General features: G+C 40.9%; 3 protein-coding genes and 1 long non-coding RNA gene across 11 annotated transcripts; 3 read left to right on the top strand and 1 right to left on the bottom strand.

The window, feature by feature from the left end:
• Nucleotides 1–6,433: 6,433 nt before the first annotated feature.
• LOC114882301 lies at nucleotides 6,434–7,843 on the top strand. Of its 2 annotated transcripts, none has more exons than XR_006829798.1 (4): nucleotides 6,434–6,587; nucleotides 6,683–7,009; nucleotides 7,076–7,235; nucleotides 7,325–7,843. XR_006829798.1 is itself a non-coding variant. In XM_046287513.1 (4 exons), exons 2-4 carry the CDS (start codon nucleotides 6,701–6,703, stop codon nucleotides 7,401–7,403), a joined length of 408 nt encoding a protein of 135 aa, XP_046143469.1. In that variant the 5' UTR covers nucleotides 6,434–6,587; nucleotides 6,683–6,700; the 3' UTR covers nucleotides 7,404–7,843. The 2 variants fall into 2 exon arrangements, 1 of the variants encoding a protein (XP_046143469.1); XM_046287513.1 differs by having other exon boundaries at nucleotides 6,683–6,869.
• A 3,215-nt stretch (nucleotides 7,844–11,058) lies between these two features.
• Nucleotides 11,059–12,315, bottom strand: LOC123988251. Of its 2 annotated transcripts, none has more exons than XR_006829799.1 (4): nucleotides 11,939–12,315; nucleotides 11,660–11,846; nucleotides 11,446–11,577; nucleotides 11,059–11,356 (listed from the first exon to the last, which is right to left on the bottom strand). It is a non-coding gene; the product is annotated as an uncharacterized LOC123988251 (long non-coding RNA). The 2 variants fall into 2 exon arrangements; XR_006829800.1 differs by having other exon boundaries at nucleotides 11,787–11,846; nucleotides 11,939–12,311.
• A 1,228-nt stretch (nucleotides 12,316–13,543) lies between these two features.
• On the top strand, nucleotides 13,544–15,294 carry LOC114881778 (coiled-coil domain-containing protein 28A). 6 transcript variants are annotated; one of them, XM_029198640.2, is made up of 5 exons: nucleotides 13,544–13,655; nucleotides 13,902–14,111; nucleotides 14,350–14,560; nucleotides 14,824–14,940; nucleotides 15,016–15,294. In XM_029198640.2, exons 2-5 carry the CDS (start codon nucleotides 13,956–13,958, stop codon nucleotides 15,213–15,215), a joined length of 684 nt encoding a protein of 227 aa, XP_029054473.1. In that variant the 5' UTR covers nucleotides 13,544–13,655; nucleotides 13,902–13,955; the 3' UTR covers nucleotides 15,216–15,294. The 6 variants fall into 6 exon arrangements, with proteins under 6 accessions (XP_029054473.1, XP_029054475.1, XP_029054474.1 ...); XM_029198642.2 differs by having other exon boundaries at nucleotides 13,545–13,655; nucleotides 13,939–14,111; XM_029198641.2 differs by having other exon boundaries at nucleotides 13,644–13,734.
• A 2,271-nt stretch (nucleotides 15,295–17,565) lies between these two features.
• On the top strand, nucleotides 17,566–18,432 carry LOC123988227. Its single transcript, XM_046287465.1, has one exon. The coding sequence runs from the start codon at nucleotides 17,566–17,568 to the stop codon at nucleotides 18,430–18,432; it is 867 nt and encodes a 288-aa protein (XP_046143421.1).
• Nucleotides 18,433–19,359: the final 927 nt, after the last annotated feature.

The raw sequence follows: 19,359 nt of genomic DNA, 5'->3' as shown, positions 1-19,359 counted from the left end.
TTCGCTAGTCGACACATACGGGGAAACGCGCCGCGTTTTGAATCTTGGTTTGCGTCGTGAGCTCTCATGGAACTGCTGTATCGCTGCCGTTCCCTATCCAATCATTGGGGCGCATTTTCTGTCCCATTACGGTCTTGTCGTCGACTTAAGGAAACGTCGTTTAATTGACACTCTCACCGACATTTATTCGTTAGGTATTACGAGGGCTGTCCCGTTTCCTGCTATTAGCGTCAAAAATCCGGTCGAATGTAAGTACACACGCTTACTAGCCGACTTTCCGGAAATTACTGGTATGACTTTACCAACGCCGTTAGAGTCGCGTGATATTCTTCATCATATAGTCACTAATGGACCCCCCGTGGCCGAACGCCCTAGGCGTCTCGCCCCGGACAAGCTTGCCGCGGCTAAAAAGGAATTTAAATCCATGTGCGAAGCTGGTATCTGTCGGCCCTCGAGCAGCCCATGGGCAAGCCCCATCCACCTTGTTCCTAAGCAGGATGGTAGTTGGCGGATTTGTGGCGACTATCGCCGTCTGAACGCGGTGACAATTCCGGATAAGTATCCGGTACCCCACATCTACGATTTCACTGCCAATTTATCTGGAAAAACAATCTTTTCAGCCTTAAATTTGCACAAAGCATTTAATCAAATTCCTGTTGCACCGGAGGATGTTGAAAAAACCGCCGTCATCACCCCGTTCGGCTTATACGAATTTTTGGTGATGACGTTTCAGCGGTATATTCACCGAGCTCTTGCTGATCTTGAGTTTGTGTTCGCTTTCTTGGATGGTATCCTTATTGCCTCCTCCTCTCCTGAGGAGCATGAGGAACACCTGCGGATCGTTCTTGGCAGGCTCAAGCAATTCCATTTGCGCTTGAATGTCAGCAAGTGTAGGTTCGGCCTCCCTGAAATACAATTTTTAGGATATGTCCTAAGCAGCGAGGGCATTAGGCCCACTCCGGATAAGATGGACGTCATACGCAAGTTCCCGCAACCACGTATCGTTGCAGAATTGCGACGCTTTTTAGACACCGTCAATTTTTACCGCCGGAGTATTCCGCGCGCAGCCGAGGCTCAAGCACCGCTAAACCAGTACTTGCGCGATTCTAAAAAAAACGACAATCGCGAACTCGTATGGTCGACGGAAGCCACGAAAGCCTTTAATAAAATTAAAGAGGAGATAGCGAATGCGACGTTGTTGGCTCACCCGTGTAATGGAGCGGAAACGCGTGTAGTCACGGACGCATCCAATTTCGCGATGGGAGCCGTGTTAGAGCAACGTATCGAAGGTTCTTAGAAACCTCTCTCGTTCTTCTCGCGTAAGTTTTCTTCATCCCAATTAAAGTATAGCGCGTACGACAGGGAGTTAACCGCGATCTTCGAAGCGATAAAGTACTTTAAGTACTTCTTGGAGGGGTGCGAATTTGTTGTGGCTACTGATCACAAGCCTTTGATATACGCCTTTATGCAGCGTTCGGACAAAGCATCTCCGCATCAGGCGAGGCAGCTTTCGTTCATAGCGCAGTACACTACGCGTATAGAGTTCCTGCCGGGTACTGAAAACGTTGTGGCGGATCCACTGTCGCGGATCGAATCCATTCGATTGCCTGTAGAGTTCGATTTAAATGGACTCGCTGAAATGCAGAAGAGCGACGAGGAGCTCAAGCAGATCCGCGAATTCCCGGAATGCTCCCTAACGTTGAGACAAATCCAATGGGGACCAACACACACTACTTTAGTTTGCGAGATCACTGATGAAGTCATTCGCCCATATATTCCCTCCGGCATGCGCAGGCGCGTTTTTAACCTTTTCCACCGTCCTGCTCATCCGGGTGCCAAGGTAACTGACCGTCTCATACGCCAGCGTTACATATGGCCAAACTTACATCGCGATGTGAAGGAATGGTGCAGAAGTTGTATCGACTGCCAACAATCCAAGATCTCGCGTCACGTCAAACAGCTGCCAGATAAATTTGTTGCCCCGGATGCCCGTTTCGACCATGTGCACGTGGACCTTGTCGGACCGTTGCGTAGCGATAACGGATTTAGGTACATTCTGACGATGATCGACAGATTTTCGCGCTGGCCCGAAGCCGTACCGCTGAGAGATATCGAGACTCGAACTGTAGCGAGAGCGTTCTACGATAGCTGGATATCGCGATTTGGGGCACCTGGGGTACTTACAACCGACCAGGGTCCGCAGTTCGAGAGTCAGCTGTTCAATGCTCTATTGTCTCTCATCGGCTGTCAGCGCATTAAAACTACTGCGTATCACCCTGCCGCGAATGGGTTAGTCGAGCGGTGGCACAGGACTTTAAAGGCCGCAATTATGTGCCACACGGATCAAGAGTGGACGCGAATTCTTTCCACCGTACTACTAGGGCTTCGCAGTCAAGTGCGGGCGGATACGAACGCATCCCCGTCCGAGTATGTTTATGGTACAACGTTAAGGATCCCGGGAGAGTTTTTCCTACCTGAAAACTTCACTCCGGATCCACAGCCGTTTCTGGTAGAATTTCGCGAATTTATGCGACAGGTTCGTCCCGTGCCTGTTGCACATAACTGTAAGAAGCGTGCATTCGTATTTCGCGATCTCACTTCGTGCACACATGTTTTCCTCCATACAGGAGCAGTTAAAAAACCTCTTGAGCGTCCGTATACAGGCCCGCACAAGATTGTGAAGCGTGAGTCGGACCGCGTTTATACTACTAATGTAAACGGCACATCGCGTAGCGTTTCTACAGAGAATTTGAAACCAGCGTATTTTGTACCTGATGAATTACTTTGTACCTCCCCCGCAGGCGAGCGGACCGCAAGCGATTCGAATGCGAATCAGCGTCCGATGTTAAAAACCTATACGCGAAAGAAAGTCACTTTCGCGCCGTCCGCTACAACCCCTAGATTGTAAGTGTGCGGATTATTATATATCATATATTATATATTTTGTTCCTATATATGTATATTCTATGTGTTCATATTTTACTGTAACGTTATGTTCCTATTCAGTTTATTTCTCTATGTTATATGCGTTATTATAATAAGTTCATTTATATCGTTCACACTCGGGGGGGAGTGTGTGGGAAGCGCCCCTGTCTTGCGACACCAGCGCCTCTGACGGAGTCAAGAGAGTCGAAGCATGACGCTTGGAGCGAAAGGCACGCAGTGCTTGTAGTACGAAAAATATAATTTTGTTCAACCTGGAACGAGTGCATTCTCATTATTCTACCACTACCGCAACCGCAGGAGTAGGCCTGCTAATTACTTCAACGGCCTTGATGGCCAGAATCCTACAAGGCTGCCGATCTGGAATCGTAGCCAGAATCAAGCGTCAGCTTGATTACGTCACTCGAACTGTGCTGCGAAGGCAAGCGAAAAAGGCAACAACGCCCGAATGCTGAGTGAGACGCACTATAATCATGCTGTCCTTCTCTCATTCTGAATGTTGAGATTGTCCCTTTTCGCTAAGTTTTGACTGCCGCCCGCCCGGATTTTTCACAGCGCCCCATACAAACCTCGCCCCATTCAAACTATATCGTGTTTGGTATCATTTTAATCAGAAAAATTTCACCAATGCGGTAGTAAAAGTTTCAGTAAAAAACAGTCAAAAAGAAAAAAGTTTTATAATTGAATTAGTATTAGTCACACCGATACGTTTCGGCTCTTTTCTTTGATCATTGGACCTCTCTCTCCTCCACTGTCTGTCCCTTTCTACGTTCACACTTGGCTAGCCATCGCATATAATCCGAGATTCGACACCTCGGCTGATATATGCAACGTCTGGTTCCCAATCTCTGTTGCATATATTCAGCTTTTACTGGATAGACGCAAGGTCCATCCATTTATTAGTTCTAATATTACCATAGTACTGTTTTATGCAGAATGTTTCAGGGAGTTGACACAAGTAAAAAAAAAATGCAATTCCATTTAAATAAAAAGTGGATTTGCATTTTTTGAGTGCATCGTTGCATTCACGAAGAAAATGAAATCACAGAAAAATAGACATTATCATACCATTGAACTTTTACATAAACAGCTTTTTTCTATCTCTTACCAAATTCAAGATATAACCCGTCCCAATTGCATGACGTATCCTGTATACTTTTATTAATTAAGAAACATTTATTTAAAAAAGTTAATAACTTTTTCTAAAAATAATTCTCAGATTGCATGTTCCTTCGCTTCTTTACAGTAGGCATATATTTTTCAGCAGCGAGGAGTGCTACGGTGCGCTATATAAAATCCACGCGTTTGGTCAGTCAGAATTTATCGGAGCGGGACAATTCTATCATTTGGGTTCAAAGAAGGATAGCATGATCACCGTACATCTCACTCTAAACGCGCGCTAATGTTTCGCTTTCGTTCTTCAGACGTATCGTCGCGATGCCTCTGGCGAGATGAGCGTTTGAATGTGTTTGTAAAAATACTTGAGGCGCTGTTGCCTTCCTAGATCGTGTTGCGCGCACGCTAGCTGAGAATTAAACCTTTCAAGTTCGTAACAAAACACGCAAGTGGCTCCACCAGGCCCAACGAAAAAACTACTGTAATACCGACGTCCCGAATCGGTGACGTCACGTGCCGTGTCTACCCCCTTAATGAATTTGTAGCCAACTTCACTGCGACAAGTTCAATACAACTCAGTGTACAGGAGAATGGTGAAATACTGATTACTTAAGAAAAACACCCCGAAAATAAATCTGTTGCCAGATTAAAAGTTTTTGAGACAGATAAGTTAGTATGTTTTTTCAGCATAGAATGTGGTTGTCAGTTGACAGTTGACCTTGTTGCTGAACACACGTAACGCTCTAGCTCTCCTATTTGAAGATAACCGTTCTACACTAGTAATTTCACTCGTGTTTTCTTCCTTTTCTGCCTACTTGTCGCAAAGCGCAGTTATAAGTATTGTCACTCATGTCAGTGCAAGATAGTGCAAGTGAGCTAACTGCACATTGGATCTATTCGAGTTTACTGCATAAAACAAGGGAAGAACAATACAAAGTTTCACACCGTACTTGTCCACGATTTATTTGTTACACCTATTCGAGAACTACATCGCTGCAATATGGCTGACAAGTGCAAGGGTTGTGCAAAATCCGCAATGTCCAATCCGGCCAGATGCATGGCCTGCGGGATAATCTCGCATACCGGTGCAAATTGTTTATTCAGATCGGGTCACCCTTAACGGGCGACTTTTGAATTGTAAAACTGATCCTCTCTTAATGCCATCTGGCAGTTCTTCGGCAATCATCTCTCCAGTCAGCTCACATGCGTCTACATCAGGTGGCTCCTCCTCCTCCTTTACGGAGGGGCCTAAAAATGGGCCTATTAATGGGTTTACGGGAATCGGTTATTCGTCGTTATATGAGAAGATCTTGAGCTGAATAAGGGCTCATTCGAAAGAGGAAGGTTCAATGAAGGGGGCTCAACAAATCGTTTTAGTCACAAAACTCTTATAGTTACCTAAAATATACTTGGATTCAGTGGGCGTATTTTCTCGATTTTTCCTCTACTTTGGATACTCATATTATTAGATATCAACACAATCTCGTTAAACCATCGGTTGAGCCCCCTGCATTGAACCTTCCTCTTTCGAATGAGCCCTCACCCAGCCCTAAGTGTTCTCATATAAGGACAAATAATCGATTCCCGTAAACCCATTAATAGGCCCATTTTTGCCGGTAATGTCACCTCGCTGCATTACCCGTGTCTACCCCCTTAAGACATCGGCTAGATTCACAGTCGCCGAATAAGCAACGTCTTAAGTCTGAGCTTAAACATTTGCTTAGAAAAGTAAATGCTTATCGGTGTAGATTCACAGTCGATGCTTAATAAAGTCTTAAGCTCTTATGAATTCATAGTCGAATAAGTCCGCCTTATTTGTAGAAAACGAGTTCTTATTTGGCTTTATTGAGGTTACGTTTTTAAGTCGACAATATTGAGGACTTAAGCACGCGTTTGAAGGTGTATTGTGCAGTGATGGGACGAGAGAGAGTAGGTTAGGGTACACGAATACGGTAAAAGAGATTGTGTTTGCGGTATTATGCTACTGCAAGTTTCCAAGTAAGTCATATAAAGGGTAAACTTTACCTCAGGGGCCCAAAAATTATGGCCTTTTTTTTTACCTTCTTGAAGTACTTTACGTATAGAATCTGAAAATCCTAGTTTTAAGGCGCGGAATTCAATGGTTCAGAAGTTATACGTGTGTAAAAGTGAGCGTTTTTAGCGTATACCGGGTTTGCTGTACTCCGATGCTAACCCTTACCCTGATCATAACCCTAACCCTAACCCTAGCAATAGTAAAAAACGCCAATTATAATAGAAATTGAATGAAAGCCAAGTTTAGACTAATTTACCTACAAATTCTGTTTTACCAACGGCGACACCACTAATTGGAGGTGATTGGACGGCAACAGGCTACAAGTCAATATGGCGTCGAAATAACTCGTGAAATACGCTAAAAACGCTCACTTTCACACACGTATAACTTCTGAACCGATGGATTCCGCGCCTTAAAACTAGGATTTTCAGATTCTACTCGTAAAATACTTCAAGAAGGTAAAAAAAAAGGCCATAATTTTTGGGCCCCTGAGGTAAAGTTCAGCCCATATAAATATATATCAGTATCACTACTCTTAAAAGAAGTAGAAAAAAATAAAAATTATCTATATATGTACCGTAATTGTAGCTTATTCTGGGAGACACGATGAATGTTTCTCAGTCCACAGTCTCCCGCATAGTATTTAGGGTGAGTTTACTAATAGGCAGTCTGATGACGGAGTATATCAAGTTTCCCAGGGATCCGGACAATTCCACTCAAAATTGCAGGTTATTCAATAATCTGGGACAGGGAAACGGAGCTATTGGTTTACCAGGTGTGGATTTTATATCATTATAACTTTTTCTATATACACATATACATACATACATACATATACACATTAGATTAACAGCATTCAACAACATGAAAGAAATGTACAGAAATAGAAAAGGATATTTTTCATTGAATGTTCAGGTATGTCATTAAGTTATTTATTTTAACCAATATTCATTGAAATGAACCATATTAATATAAATGCAGGCTGTCGTGGGTCCTCGTATGGAATTTTCCGTACATCCCGATTACACATGGGATATGTGACGGGAGAATTAGATGGAATCTTTGTCGGGGAAGGTGGATATCCATATCTGCCTTTTCTCATGACACCTCTGCGGAATCCACAGACTGAAGAAGAAATAAGGTAATACTGATACTGTTTTACTTGTTTATTTACTTGTTTACTCGACTGATTGATGCACAAATTAACATTAAATTATTTGAACGACACAGGTACAATGAAATCCAGATCAGGACCCGACAGATAGTAGAAAGAACGTTCGGTCTTTGGCATTCTTGTAGAAGAAGATGAAATTGAAAACCAAAATGAAGATGGAGAAGAATTATTAGGAAACGTGGAAAATTTTAATGGCATTGATGGATTTGCTACACGTGAAGCACTGATTGCCCGTATGTTTCATGTAATTTGTGTAATTGTGTCAAACGAAATGTAATAAGGGGTTTTTCATGCCGCAAGGCTTTTTCACCTTATTGTGTCTATCGAGCGAATAAATAATCATTATTCTTTCAGCTCAAATTGGTTTAATTTATTGATTAAAATATTCTCATCCTCAGTCATATCACAACCTATACCTTAAACCACAGGATTTTTGCAATATCTTTTGCAATCACATACTGCTGATTTATTAATGATCTTCAATAATTGATAAGTTTGCTACAACTACTTTTAATTCATTTTTTAGGATTCATAATCAATAGAAAGAATTACATTTAAATTTTTCTTTTAAATAATTTCAGTCGCAAGTTTAATTTTGTGTTATTTTGTGTTCCTATTTCAGAATGAAACTTTAAATATAAGAGATTTTTATAACGTATGTGATAACATTAATAATAAAATTGTTACTTTCTCAATTGAATTGATTTTTTCTTAATAAATTTGGCTCTGTCTATCGCTCGCTCAATTATTTGAATTAATTCAAGCGATAGCGTATCTAATTCGTTACTCTCAACGAAAATCATGTTGGTTCTTGAAACTGTCGAAGTCCCTTCGACATCCTGCTTATTTACAGAGGGTCGTAAATTCTCTTAAGGGTTGCCTTGGTTTGCTAGCGCGAGACCTTTTTGTCTTCCGTTTTCTCTGGATCCCACGCTTTCTCTTAGCACGTGTGCACAGAATCGTTCTCGAGTCTTGGCGGAGCACCACCATCTTCCACGCGCCTGAGGGTGGAGCATGGCCAGGAGAAGGGGCCTACGCAGAACGGACTGGACTCCTCCACCATTGGACGAGGGATGATCCTGAGGGAGGATCCAGGTTTCCATCAAGGAAGGGGAATCGACCGACGACGCGTGAAGGTCTCTTCCGCCAAGCGTAGAACGTTCAGATTGATTTTGTCGTTCAATTAGCAAAGTTGTTCTCACGCTGCGAATCATAACGCATATTTAGAAACATAAAATCAAGATGGTTTAATAAAGAGTTGGATTTAACGCAATTTAAACATCAGTGATAATAGATTGTTAAACTCATTTCGCACCTTGCGAGCAGGGTGCTTTAGCGCCCCACTGGTACAGTCACAGCCGACTCTAGTAAAAATGGCAACACCGCGGGAGTCCAGTCTGAATATATCAACATCTAACCCTACTCTGTCTGCCTCCCGGACTCCCATCTATCTTGGATTTCGCCCATAAAGGGCTGGCGTACTTTGGGGACTTATCCGTCCCCTTTTGCCCAACGAAAACTAGCGTCCACGCGCATAGGGAGATGTGCTGGCAGCGTGGCTGCCAGCACCAAACTCCCGCGCATTTTTGAATTTTTCTTACTCTTACATTTTTCCTTCTATTATTATCATTACATCGTCATTCTATTTTAATCTCTTTCTCTTCTTTAGGGTTCGCTCATCTGTGTATATGTGTGTGTGTGTGCGTGTATGTGTACCTGTGTGTATGTTTTGTGTGACCCCTTTTAGTCGCCTCTTACGACAGGCAGCGGATACCGTGGCCGTATTCTAAGCCCCCCGAGCCACAGGGGGATCCCGGACTCCCAGACTCCCAGCCAATCAACGTCGTCAGACTCTCGGCTACTATCTGGACTTCATATAACCTCTTTGGTTTCGTTCCAATAATTTCGCTTGTTTCAAGGTTTTTATTCACTTATATACACGTTTATCAATTCTTAACTGTTTCAATTTGATCCAAAGATGGTTTCATTTTGCTTCATACCTAAATTATCTTGAAACCACTGTAAATATTTCAAATATCATGCTTCACAACACCAAACTACTTCGAGAGTACACAAAATTTATATCACATTTATAACAATTTTATACTACCACATCACTTCTACTTGCCATAGTTGCAACGTTTATGTATTGTTTATACATAATTAATACAAAATAGCGTATATTACTACAGCTTTTAATTAAAAAAGACGTTAATTACAATTCCGAGCACAAGACTCTGTTTTTGAAAATAGGACTCCCGATTGTCACGTTGTTCAGCATGGCTAGTACTAGAGTCGGCTGTGTAAGCAGCTGTTGGGAATGGGTGGAAATCACTCAACACGTGTCTATTCTGTACGAGCCTTTATTCCCAACACCACCCGACACACTTCGTGTCGCGTCTTCCCAACGTTCTTTTTTTTCTCTCTCTTGCCAACCTTTTCACTATTCCTAGGGCCGCTGCCCGCGCCCTCTAGGGTAGTGCCATCGTGCAGGGACGATTTGTCCCTAGAGGAACTTTGTCCCCTACACAGCTATATACAGGGTGTTCCGTAACTTGTGTAACTCTCGGAAACGGGGGGTTGCTCGGGTGATTCCGAACAACATTTTCCTTTACCAAAATGTCGTTTGAAGCTTCGTTTTTAAATTATTAAAGAAAAACATTGGCCAATCAGAGCGCGCGCTGAGCCACAGGAGCGTTGGATTTTAACGGCGCTCGGTCGTGGTCGTGAACAAATGCATTGGCACAGCGTAGGTATCAAGGGAAGAGTGCGACAAATGTTACATCGTCTTAAATCAATAACAATGTGAAATCATGAACAACAAAGACGATGTAACATTTGTCGCACTCTTCCCTTGATACCTACGCTGTGCCAATGCATTTGTTCACGACCACGACCGAGCGCCGTTGAAAGCTAACGCTCCCGCGGCTCAGCGCGCGCCCGGCGCGCGCTCTGATTGGCCAGTGTTTTTCTTTAATAACTCAAAAACGAAGCTTCAAACGACATTTTGGTAAAGGAAAATGTTGTTCAGAATCACCCGAGCAACCCCCCGTTTCCGAGAGTTACACAAGTTACGGAACACCCTGTATAGGGCCGTATTCAGAGTCGCGACTAAAGTGAGGACTTAAGACGTTCTTTACAAAGATCGTCTTATTCGAATAAGCAATGCTTAAGTCGCTCTGTATTCAGAGTCGGAGAATAAGACCGACTTAGTTAAGAAAACGATGAATAAGCTTTGCTTAGTAAAGTCCGTGGTTAAGCAATGCTTATTTGACGTTCGGCTATTTCCGTCGATTTTCTACTGTAACAACCAATGAAAATGATTTTTGAAACTGTAGCATTATTTGTTAGAGCGGCGCTTTTTGAATTGAATTTTAACGCTATCGCTTGAATTAATTCAAATAATTGAGCGTGCAATAGACAGAGCCAAATTTATTAAGTCAAAATCAATTCAATTGAGAAAGTAACAATTTTATTATTAATGTTATCACATACGTTATAAAAATCTCTTATATTTAAAGTTTCATTGTGAAATACGAACACAAAATAACACAAAATTAAACTTACGACTGAAATTATTTAAAAGAAAAATTTATATGTAATTCTTTGTATTGATTATGAATCCTAAAAAATGAAATAAAAGTAGTTGTAGCAAACTTATCGATTATTGAAGATCATTAATAAATCAGCAGTATGTGATTGCAAAAGATATTGCAAAAATCCTGTGGTTTAAGGTATAGGTTGTGATATGACTGAGGATGAGGGTATTTTAATCAATAAATTAAACCAATTTGAGCTGAAAGAATAATGATTATTTATTCGATCGATAGACACAATAAGGTGAAAAAGCCTTGCGGCATGAAAAACCCCTTATTACATTTCGTTTGACACAATTACACAATGAAACATACGGGCAATCAGTGCTTCACGTGTAGCAAATCCATCAATGCCATTAACATTTTCCACGTTTCCTAATAATTCTTCTCCATCTTCATTTTGGTTTTCAATTTCATCTTCTTCTACAAGAATGCCAAACACCGAACGTTCTTTCTACTATCTGTCGGGTCCTGATCTGGATTTCATTGTACCTGTGTCGATCAAATAATTTAATGTTAATTTGTGCATCAATCAGTCGAGTAAACAAGTAAATAAACAAGTAAAACAGTATCAGTATTACCTTATTTCTTCTTCAGTCTGTGGATTCCGCAGGGGTGTCATGAAAAATATCCTTTTCTATTTCTGTACATTTCTTCCATGTTGTTGAATGCTGTTAATCTAATGTGGGTGCAATCAATAGCGCCATCCACACCTGGTAAATCAATTACATTGTATATGTATGTATGTATGTATATGTGTATATAGAAAAAGTTATAATGATATAAAATCCACACCTGGTAAACCAATAGCTCCGTTTCCCTGTCCCAGATTATAGAATAATCTGCGATTTTGAGTGGAATTGTCCGGATCCCTGGGAAACTTGATATACTCCGTCATCAGACTGCCTATTAGTAAACTCACCCTAAATACTATACGGGAGACTGTGGGCTGAGAAACATTCATTGTGTCCACCAGAATAAGCTACAATTACAGTACATATATATATATAGATAATTTTTATTTTTTTCTACTTCTTTTAAGAGTAGTGATACTGATATATATTTATGACTTACTTAAAAATTTGCAGTAGCATAATACCGCAAACACAATCTCTTTTACCGTATTCGTGTACCCTAACCTACTCTCTCTCGTCCCATCACTGCACAATAACAACTTCAAACGCGTGCTTAAGTCCTCAATATCGTCGACTTAAAAATCTAACCTCAATAAAGCCAAATAAGAACTCGTTTTCTACAAATAAGGCGGACTTATTCGACTATGAATTCATAAGATCTTAAGACTTTATTAAGCATCGACTGTGAATCTACACCAATAAGCATTTACTTTTCTAAGCAAATGTTTAAGCTCAGACTTAAGACGTTGCTTATTCGGCGACTGTGAATCTAGCCGACGTCTTAAGCATGTGTTTAAGCCCAGCTTCGAAATAAGTTGCGACTGTGAATACCGCCCATAGGGGATCCTTCCAGAAAATTTTGTCTTTTGTTCTTTGTAAACGCTCAAGAGAAGTACTCGTGTAAAACATTTATTTTCAATTCAATTTATTGTTCTTGTTCTAATTCATTAAACTTAAAGTTAATCGTCATTAAAAGTTTAGTTCATTTTAAATAGTTTAAAATCAGTTTACTTTTCTTTAAAATAATTCACGTGAGCAGAGTGCTTTAGCGCTCCACGGGCGGCTTACCCACGTTCCTTGGATCTTAAAATCCTTAGAATCACGAAGAATCGCGCAACACCGTAAAATACTGTAAAATGTAAAAAACCCTAGAAAACGCTCGGATGACCCAACCGTGCATGAAACTGTTGCGAGTGGATTTCAGGTGTCTAGGGATTTTTGGATGTTTACAACGTGGGTAAGGTGCCCGTGGAGCGCTAAAGCACTCTGCTCGCGGCGCGAGTTTTAATAAAATACACTTTGAATTTAAGAAAAAAATAATAGTTTGCATTTTTTTATTCTTTCCAATTCTTAACAATTTGACTCAAGTCGGGTTGAAGCTTCGAATCGTTCTGAGCTTGGCGGTGAAGATCTTCGATCGATGTTGGCTGCCATCCCCTCTTCGCTGGATCCTGAATCCTCCCTTAGGATCATCCCTGGTCCAATGGTGGAGGAGCCCATCTCTGTCCGGAGGCGGTCCCTCTCCCTGACTTCGGTCCACCCTTGGGCGAGTGGAAGATGGTGGTGCTCCGCCAAGACTCGAGAACGATTCTGTGCACACGTGCTAAGAGAAAGCGTGGGATCCAGAGAAAACGGCAGATAAAAAGGTCTCGCGCTAGTGAGCCAAGGCAACCCTTAAGAAAATTTACGACCCTCTGTAAATAAGCAGGATGTCGAAGATACTTCGACAGTTTCAAGAACTAACATGATATTCGTTAAGAGTAACGAATTAGATACGGCCCGCAATAAATTAGTTTCTTAGAAATTTCAAGTGTGACAGTCTTATTTCTCCGGATTTCCAACTCTCTCCCAACACGATTACCCGTGTTGAAAGTTTTACAATGTCTTATCTATTGTTTGTTTATTCCTTTGAATTTTGGCTCCTAATTTATGGGCATTGATATAACATAATGCAGACATGCTGCAGTCATACTCGTATAGCATCGTCGCCATATTACATTTCATTCAACACTTGCGATTACAAGCCTGCAGCTAAATTCACACGATATTGCACACATACATACAGGCGAGGTTCGCAACAAAACCGAGCGGCATGTGTTGTGCCAACCTTACTTTCGTTTCTCTTGTTTACAGGTCAAAGTTCAAGGAACCAAAAGGTATTTTTTTCAAATTGGTTCTATGGAATGTGTTTGTGTATATACATACAAATGTAATAATGTGTATGTGGCAAAGTGTGTAAGTAAATACATTGGAGAGGTTATGCTATAACTTCCAAATATTAATTCTATAAAAAACAATACATTACAATGACAACCATAAGTATGGATATACTATGTTCAAATTTTAATAATAATCATAAAGAATAACACTCGTAATTGTATATTTAAAACGAATTATTTCAGTTTAAAACAAACGCAGTTAATAGATATTTATTATTAGAGTCATAAATTATTAAAATGACTGAGAAGTCTGGATGTGGCGAATTACAACAACTAGTACAGGAAGAAGAATGTGAGGAACCATTAAGTCAAGGTGGAGAAGCTACTCCGCCTTCTACTCCAGCAAAGTGTTTTCATCCAAATAAAAATGATACTCATAGTTCTCACGTCTCGGTATGAATTAAATATTATTTATTCAACATTGTTGATACGATATAAATGGTTCATAATGAAATTATAAAAACAATATTTTTATTTTTAAAGCATATGAATTTAAGACTTTTATTAGTTTAAATAAAAAATAATAATATGAATTTTGAAAAGTGATAATAAAGATAAGAATAAAAAAAGTGGAATACTCTATATATGTAAAAAAAAAATAGTTTTTAAGAAAAAATGTATGTTATTTTAGCAACAAGTATTATGGGAACCTAATGTACAAACATCGCCTATGGTTAGTAAAGGAAGTTCTGGTCAAGCAACAAGTCAAGGATCTATGATTTCTGGCCGTGCTGTGAACCTCTCAAATCATGGAAATCAATCGCGTTTAATTTTCATGAATGAAAAAGAAAAACAAAAACCAAGTCGACCAGAACTATCAAAACTGAATCGTCAACACAAAGGTAATTTTATGTGTTGCAACAGTATATTCAAAATTTAATTTAAAATATTCTTATTTTTGAAAAGTGAAATCTCACATACAAATCTTTTTTATCGTAACTTTATTTTCATAGAGAATCGTACCTGTTCAATTCTTATTACAGCTACTCTGTCATCACAGATATATAAAGTCACTATTATTATTGTTACTATATCATCTTCTGATAAATTATAATTTTTATGTTTTTATTACATTTTTTGGTTGTTTTGGTGTCATAAAATAAAGCCTTGACGCCATGCAAACATCATTGCTTTTTGTCAGAGGTTCCTGATGTCCGCCACATGGAACAAGCTTTATTACAACTGTTGGAAGATTTTCATAGCGGCAATTTACGAGCATTTGGTATGCTAAATGTATTTTTATGCCACATGTATTATAATAATAACTGGATTCTAAAATAAAAAAAATTCAATTCAGGAAAAGATTGTAGTATGGAACAGATGACAGAAATACGAGAACAACAAGAACGACTGGCTAGGCTTCACTTTGAATTAGTACAGAGACAAGATATTGGAGGGGAACAGTCAGGTCTTCGACACTCAAGTGCTAATATGCATCATTTGTTGCATCGCCTTCAACAACTCAGTGTTTGTATTGAAAAATTACATAGTAAGTGATTTTAAAGTACATGTAAAGTGTACAAAAATTATTTAAACAAAGTATTTAAATAAAAGCATAAACTTATATTTGATAAAAGATTTAAATTTTAGAAGCTTCTTGTGACACTGTTTTTACATAATTTAATATTTAAATCGTAATTATTTAGAAGTTAGCTTTCCACTTCGATCTTAATAATTTTTGGATATGTGGTGGGGGGTGTAATTTAGAACAACCTTTTCTTTTTGAAGTATGTGGCGGTCTTCTTTAGTTTTGAAGATATTTGCGAAAAACTTTTGGTATTACTACAGGGAATTCGGCTTATGCGTGAGCGTCGCATAGTGCCTCAAAACGGCTTCGACGATCAAAAATCTGTAACTTCGGTTCTATTTGAAATATTTTAATGAAATTTTGGGAAGTTTTTGCCTATATTATGGTACTTAAGTTGTACCAATATAAATCATATTGAACTCCAGGGTGTCAAAATATTCACGTATAAAATGTAACGCGTTCAATATCCTTCACTTGTTAGACATATTTTATGTTATTTGACAAAAATTTGATTCAAAATTGCTAATAACTATAGGAGAAACGGATTTAATAATTAAAAAATGCCAAAATATGTGTTATTATAATATATTTATTTATATTTATTATGATCTATACTAAATCATTCGTGAAAACAGTTTCGACAATTATGAAAGTTTATTATGGCATATTGCAAGGACGAAATAAAGTTTTGGATGACGAATATACACGTGGAATGCAGTTAACTGATTAATAATCGTATCTAGTACTGTTTTTCTATCATCGTGCGCAGCGGCCAAGATGGGTGTAATTTCATTCAATCGCCATTTTCTTAAACGAGGGCAAGTAGGGGCAACCAATTTTTTCTGATTCTGATAGAGGAAGGTTGACTCTTTACTACAGTAATAATCAAACCCCGCCCAAGTTGCGGCATTTTTTAAAAATCAAACCCAAAGTTAAGATTTTAGTTAAATGTACTTCGTTTCAATCAGATCCTATTATTTAAAAAGTTGTTAACATTTTAACTTACTTTATGCACTGAATAGAATCTATACTAATCTAGTAAACTTTATAATTCATTTGAATTTTATCTTTCCTGGTAAAGTTCTTTAAAATCGTACATTGAAGTTACGGGTAATATCATCAGCGTTTCGTTCTGAGGAATTTCTACTGACTTTAAGTGCGGACCATAGCAAAACGGAAGCAAATATGAAAAAACGGATTACACTACGTTAAACTACAGTTTATTCTCTATCCATGTACGCAAATAGTTTTTCAATTTTCATGTTCACGAAAATCGACTTTTGATCGCCGAAAGCCATTTTGTCCCACTGTGCGTCGGTGAGAGCGCTCGGCGTTCGTATTGGTGAGCGGTAGCCGACCGCTTATCTTTTGTTTAGATATGTACGGGGAACCGAGTGGTTTCACTACATGGTGGCCCAGAAATATCTATTCTAGTATATATCAGCTATACAGGGTAATTCTCCCGCTACAGGACACAAAGGAACACTGGCGACAACGGACCCCTTGACCGCACCAGAAGGAGGTCCGTATTGTCACGTGCCAGCGGGGACCTACCCGGGCTGAGACGACTCTGTGGCTTCATGGTGCGATCAAGGGGTTCATTGTCGCCAGTTCCTTTGTGTCCGGTAGCGAGAGGATCACCCTGTATGTACATTGAGTTGCATCGAACTTGTCGCACTGAAGTTGTCGTACTAACATATTCACGCCGCGTCGGTGAGCCGATGCACCTCACCGATCGGCTCACCGACGCGGCGTGAATGTGTTAGTGCGACAAGTTCAATGCAACTCACGTCAGATGGCGAGATCGGTTTGTGGCGACCTCTGCTGATGGTCGACCGTCTCGCCGAAGCGTACACTTCCAATAAATATACCGCGACATCTACTTCCGGGAAAAGCGTCGTTTTCCCGTTCCGGATGGAAGTTTTTCATTCTCGTGGGGACGTTTGAAGCGGTAGCTTTGTGTTTTGAGAAACTTTGTATTCCGTTCGTGGGTGTTCGCATCAAAGAATTTATAGGCGTTGTTGAGCGTTCTAAGCTGTGATAAGTGCATTAGGACCAGTTAAATGTACAGCGTAGTTACAAATTTATAATAATTAACAATTAATAAAACTCTATATGAAAAGCGGTAGTGAGCTTGTTTTCCATCAATTGATAAAGTAGGAATACTAACTCCTAAGGAATCACTTATTCCTACAATTGGTGACCCCGACGTGATCGCCGTAGTGCAACCGTTATTAAGCGCGTGAAATCAAAGCAAAAAAAAAACAGTAAATGCCGCTGGAACATTCACCCACGCGAGAGGACGGACAACAAGACAAGATGGCGGACCGAAAGGAAACGGTAAATGAGCCCGCTCCTGAGGCATCCATCAATTCAGCTACCTTACGACGGCTACCGCCGTTTTGGAAGGAGAATCCGGCTGCATGGTTCATCACAGTGGAGATGACCTTTGATCTGGCGCGAATAACCAGCGACGATACGAAGTACCGTTACGTGGTGACGAATTTGGACCACACCGTACTGCCCTTCGTCATGGACGTATTGGCCTCTCCACCGGCGCGTGGTAAATACGAGGAGATAAAGAAACGGATCATCGAAGCATTTGATGAGTCTCACGAAACCAAATTGAGGAAGCTGCTGCGAGGAAGTGAAGTGATGGACGAGAAACCCTCGCATTGTTTGCAGAGACTTAGAAATCTGGCTGGTGGGCAAGTCGGAGAAAACGTTCTGCGTACGCTCTTTTTGGAGCAATTACCGGAGAGCATGAGAACTGTTCTCGCTATTAGCGATACGGCGGATCTGCAACGGCTAGCGCTTCTAGCTGATAAGATTGCAGAGATGTCTGTGCCGAGGGTGGCGGCCATTGAAGCATCAACCCCTGTAATTCCACCACCGTCCACCAGGATAGAGGCGCTGGAGGCTAAGGTGGAGAAGCTAGTCTCGATGGTGGAGACGCTCACTACCCGACAGTCCCGCCAACCCTACAGGTCCCAGCCAAGATGGCGGCCACGCGGTAGCCCTGGAAGGGGGCGATCTGGAAGTCGGTCAACTTCACGCGAAGGGAACAACTACTGTTTCTACCACCGGAGGTTCGCTGAGAGGGCCCATCGATGCGTCATTCCTTGTGGATGGCCAGGTCCACCACCTACTGGAGCTTCGGCTAACCCTGCCACGCAGGGAAACTGATTGCGCAACCCCGGATCGAGATGGCGTCGGATGGTCGCGACGAGAACTGCCGTCTCACTATTAAGGATAGGAATAGTAATTTATATTTTTTAATTGATACAGGGGCGGATATCTCCGTATTGCCGCACAGATCGGTAAGAGGAGAACCCGCCATTACTGACTCTAAGATTTATGCGGCGAATGGCACTCCGATAAGTACATTCGGATCGCGGAGGTTGACTCTGAACCTCGGATTGCGTCGTCCGTACACGTGGGAGTTCATTGTCGCGAAGGTTCAACAGCCTATTATCGGTGCTGATTTTCTCAAGCGTTTCGGTCTTCTGGTTGATTTACGAAATAAGAGACTGATCGACGAATTAACTAAAATACAAACTACTGGTTTTTTACAGATGGCGACTCAAACTTCATTGACGACTGTTGACATAAACAACCCGTACAGACGACTGTTACAGGAATTTATTGCCATTACTCGGACAGTACAAAAACAGGAAGTTCCCGCCCATCAGGTACGTCACCACATAGTAACCAGGGGCTCACCGGTCGCGGAAAGGGCGCGAAGGTTGCCCCCGGAAAAATTAAAGGCAGCAAAAGCCGAAGTTGACCACCTTATTGCAGCAGGGATTTGCCAGCCTTCTAGTAGTCAGTGGGCAAGTCCATTACATATGGTCCAAAAAAAGAATGGTGGCTGGAGACTATGTGGTGACTACCGGCGTCTAAACAGCATTACAGTCCCTGACAAATATCCAATTCCTCACGTGCAGGATTTCGCACATAGACTTGACGGAACGACAGTTTTTACTACTTTAGATTTAACGTGGGCTTATCACCAGATACCAATCAATCCAGAGGATCGAGCGAAAACCGCCATCATCACGCCATTCGGGCTATACGAGTTTAATGTGATGACGTTTGGGTTAAAGAATGCAG

This window comes from Osmia bicornis, chromosome 10 (genome assembly GCF_907164935.1).
Source record: "Osmia bicornis bicornis chromosome 10, iOsmBic2.1, whole genome shotgun sequence".
NCBI lineage: Eukaryota > Metazoa > Arthropoda > Insecta > Hymenoptera > Megachilidae > Osmia > Osmia bicornis.
Note: the sequence above shows the minus strand (reverse complement) of the source record. Positions and strands in the feature narration are given on the sequence as shown.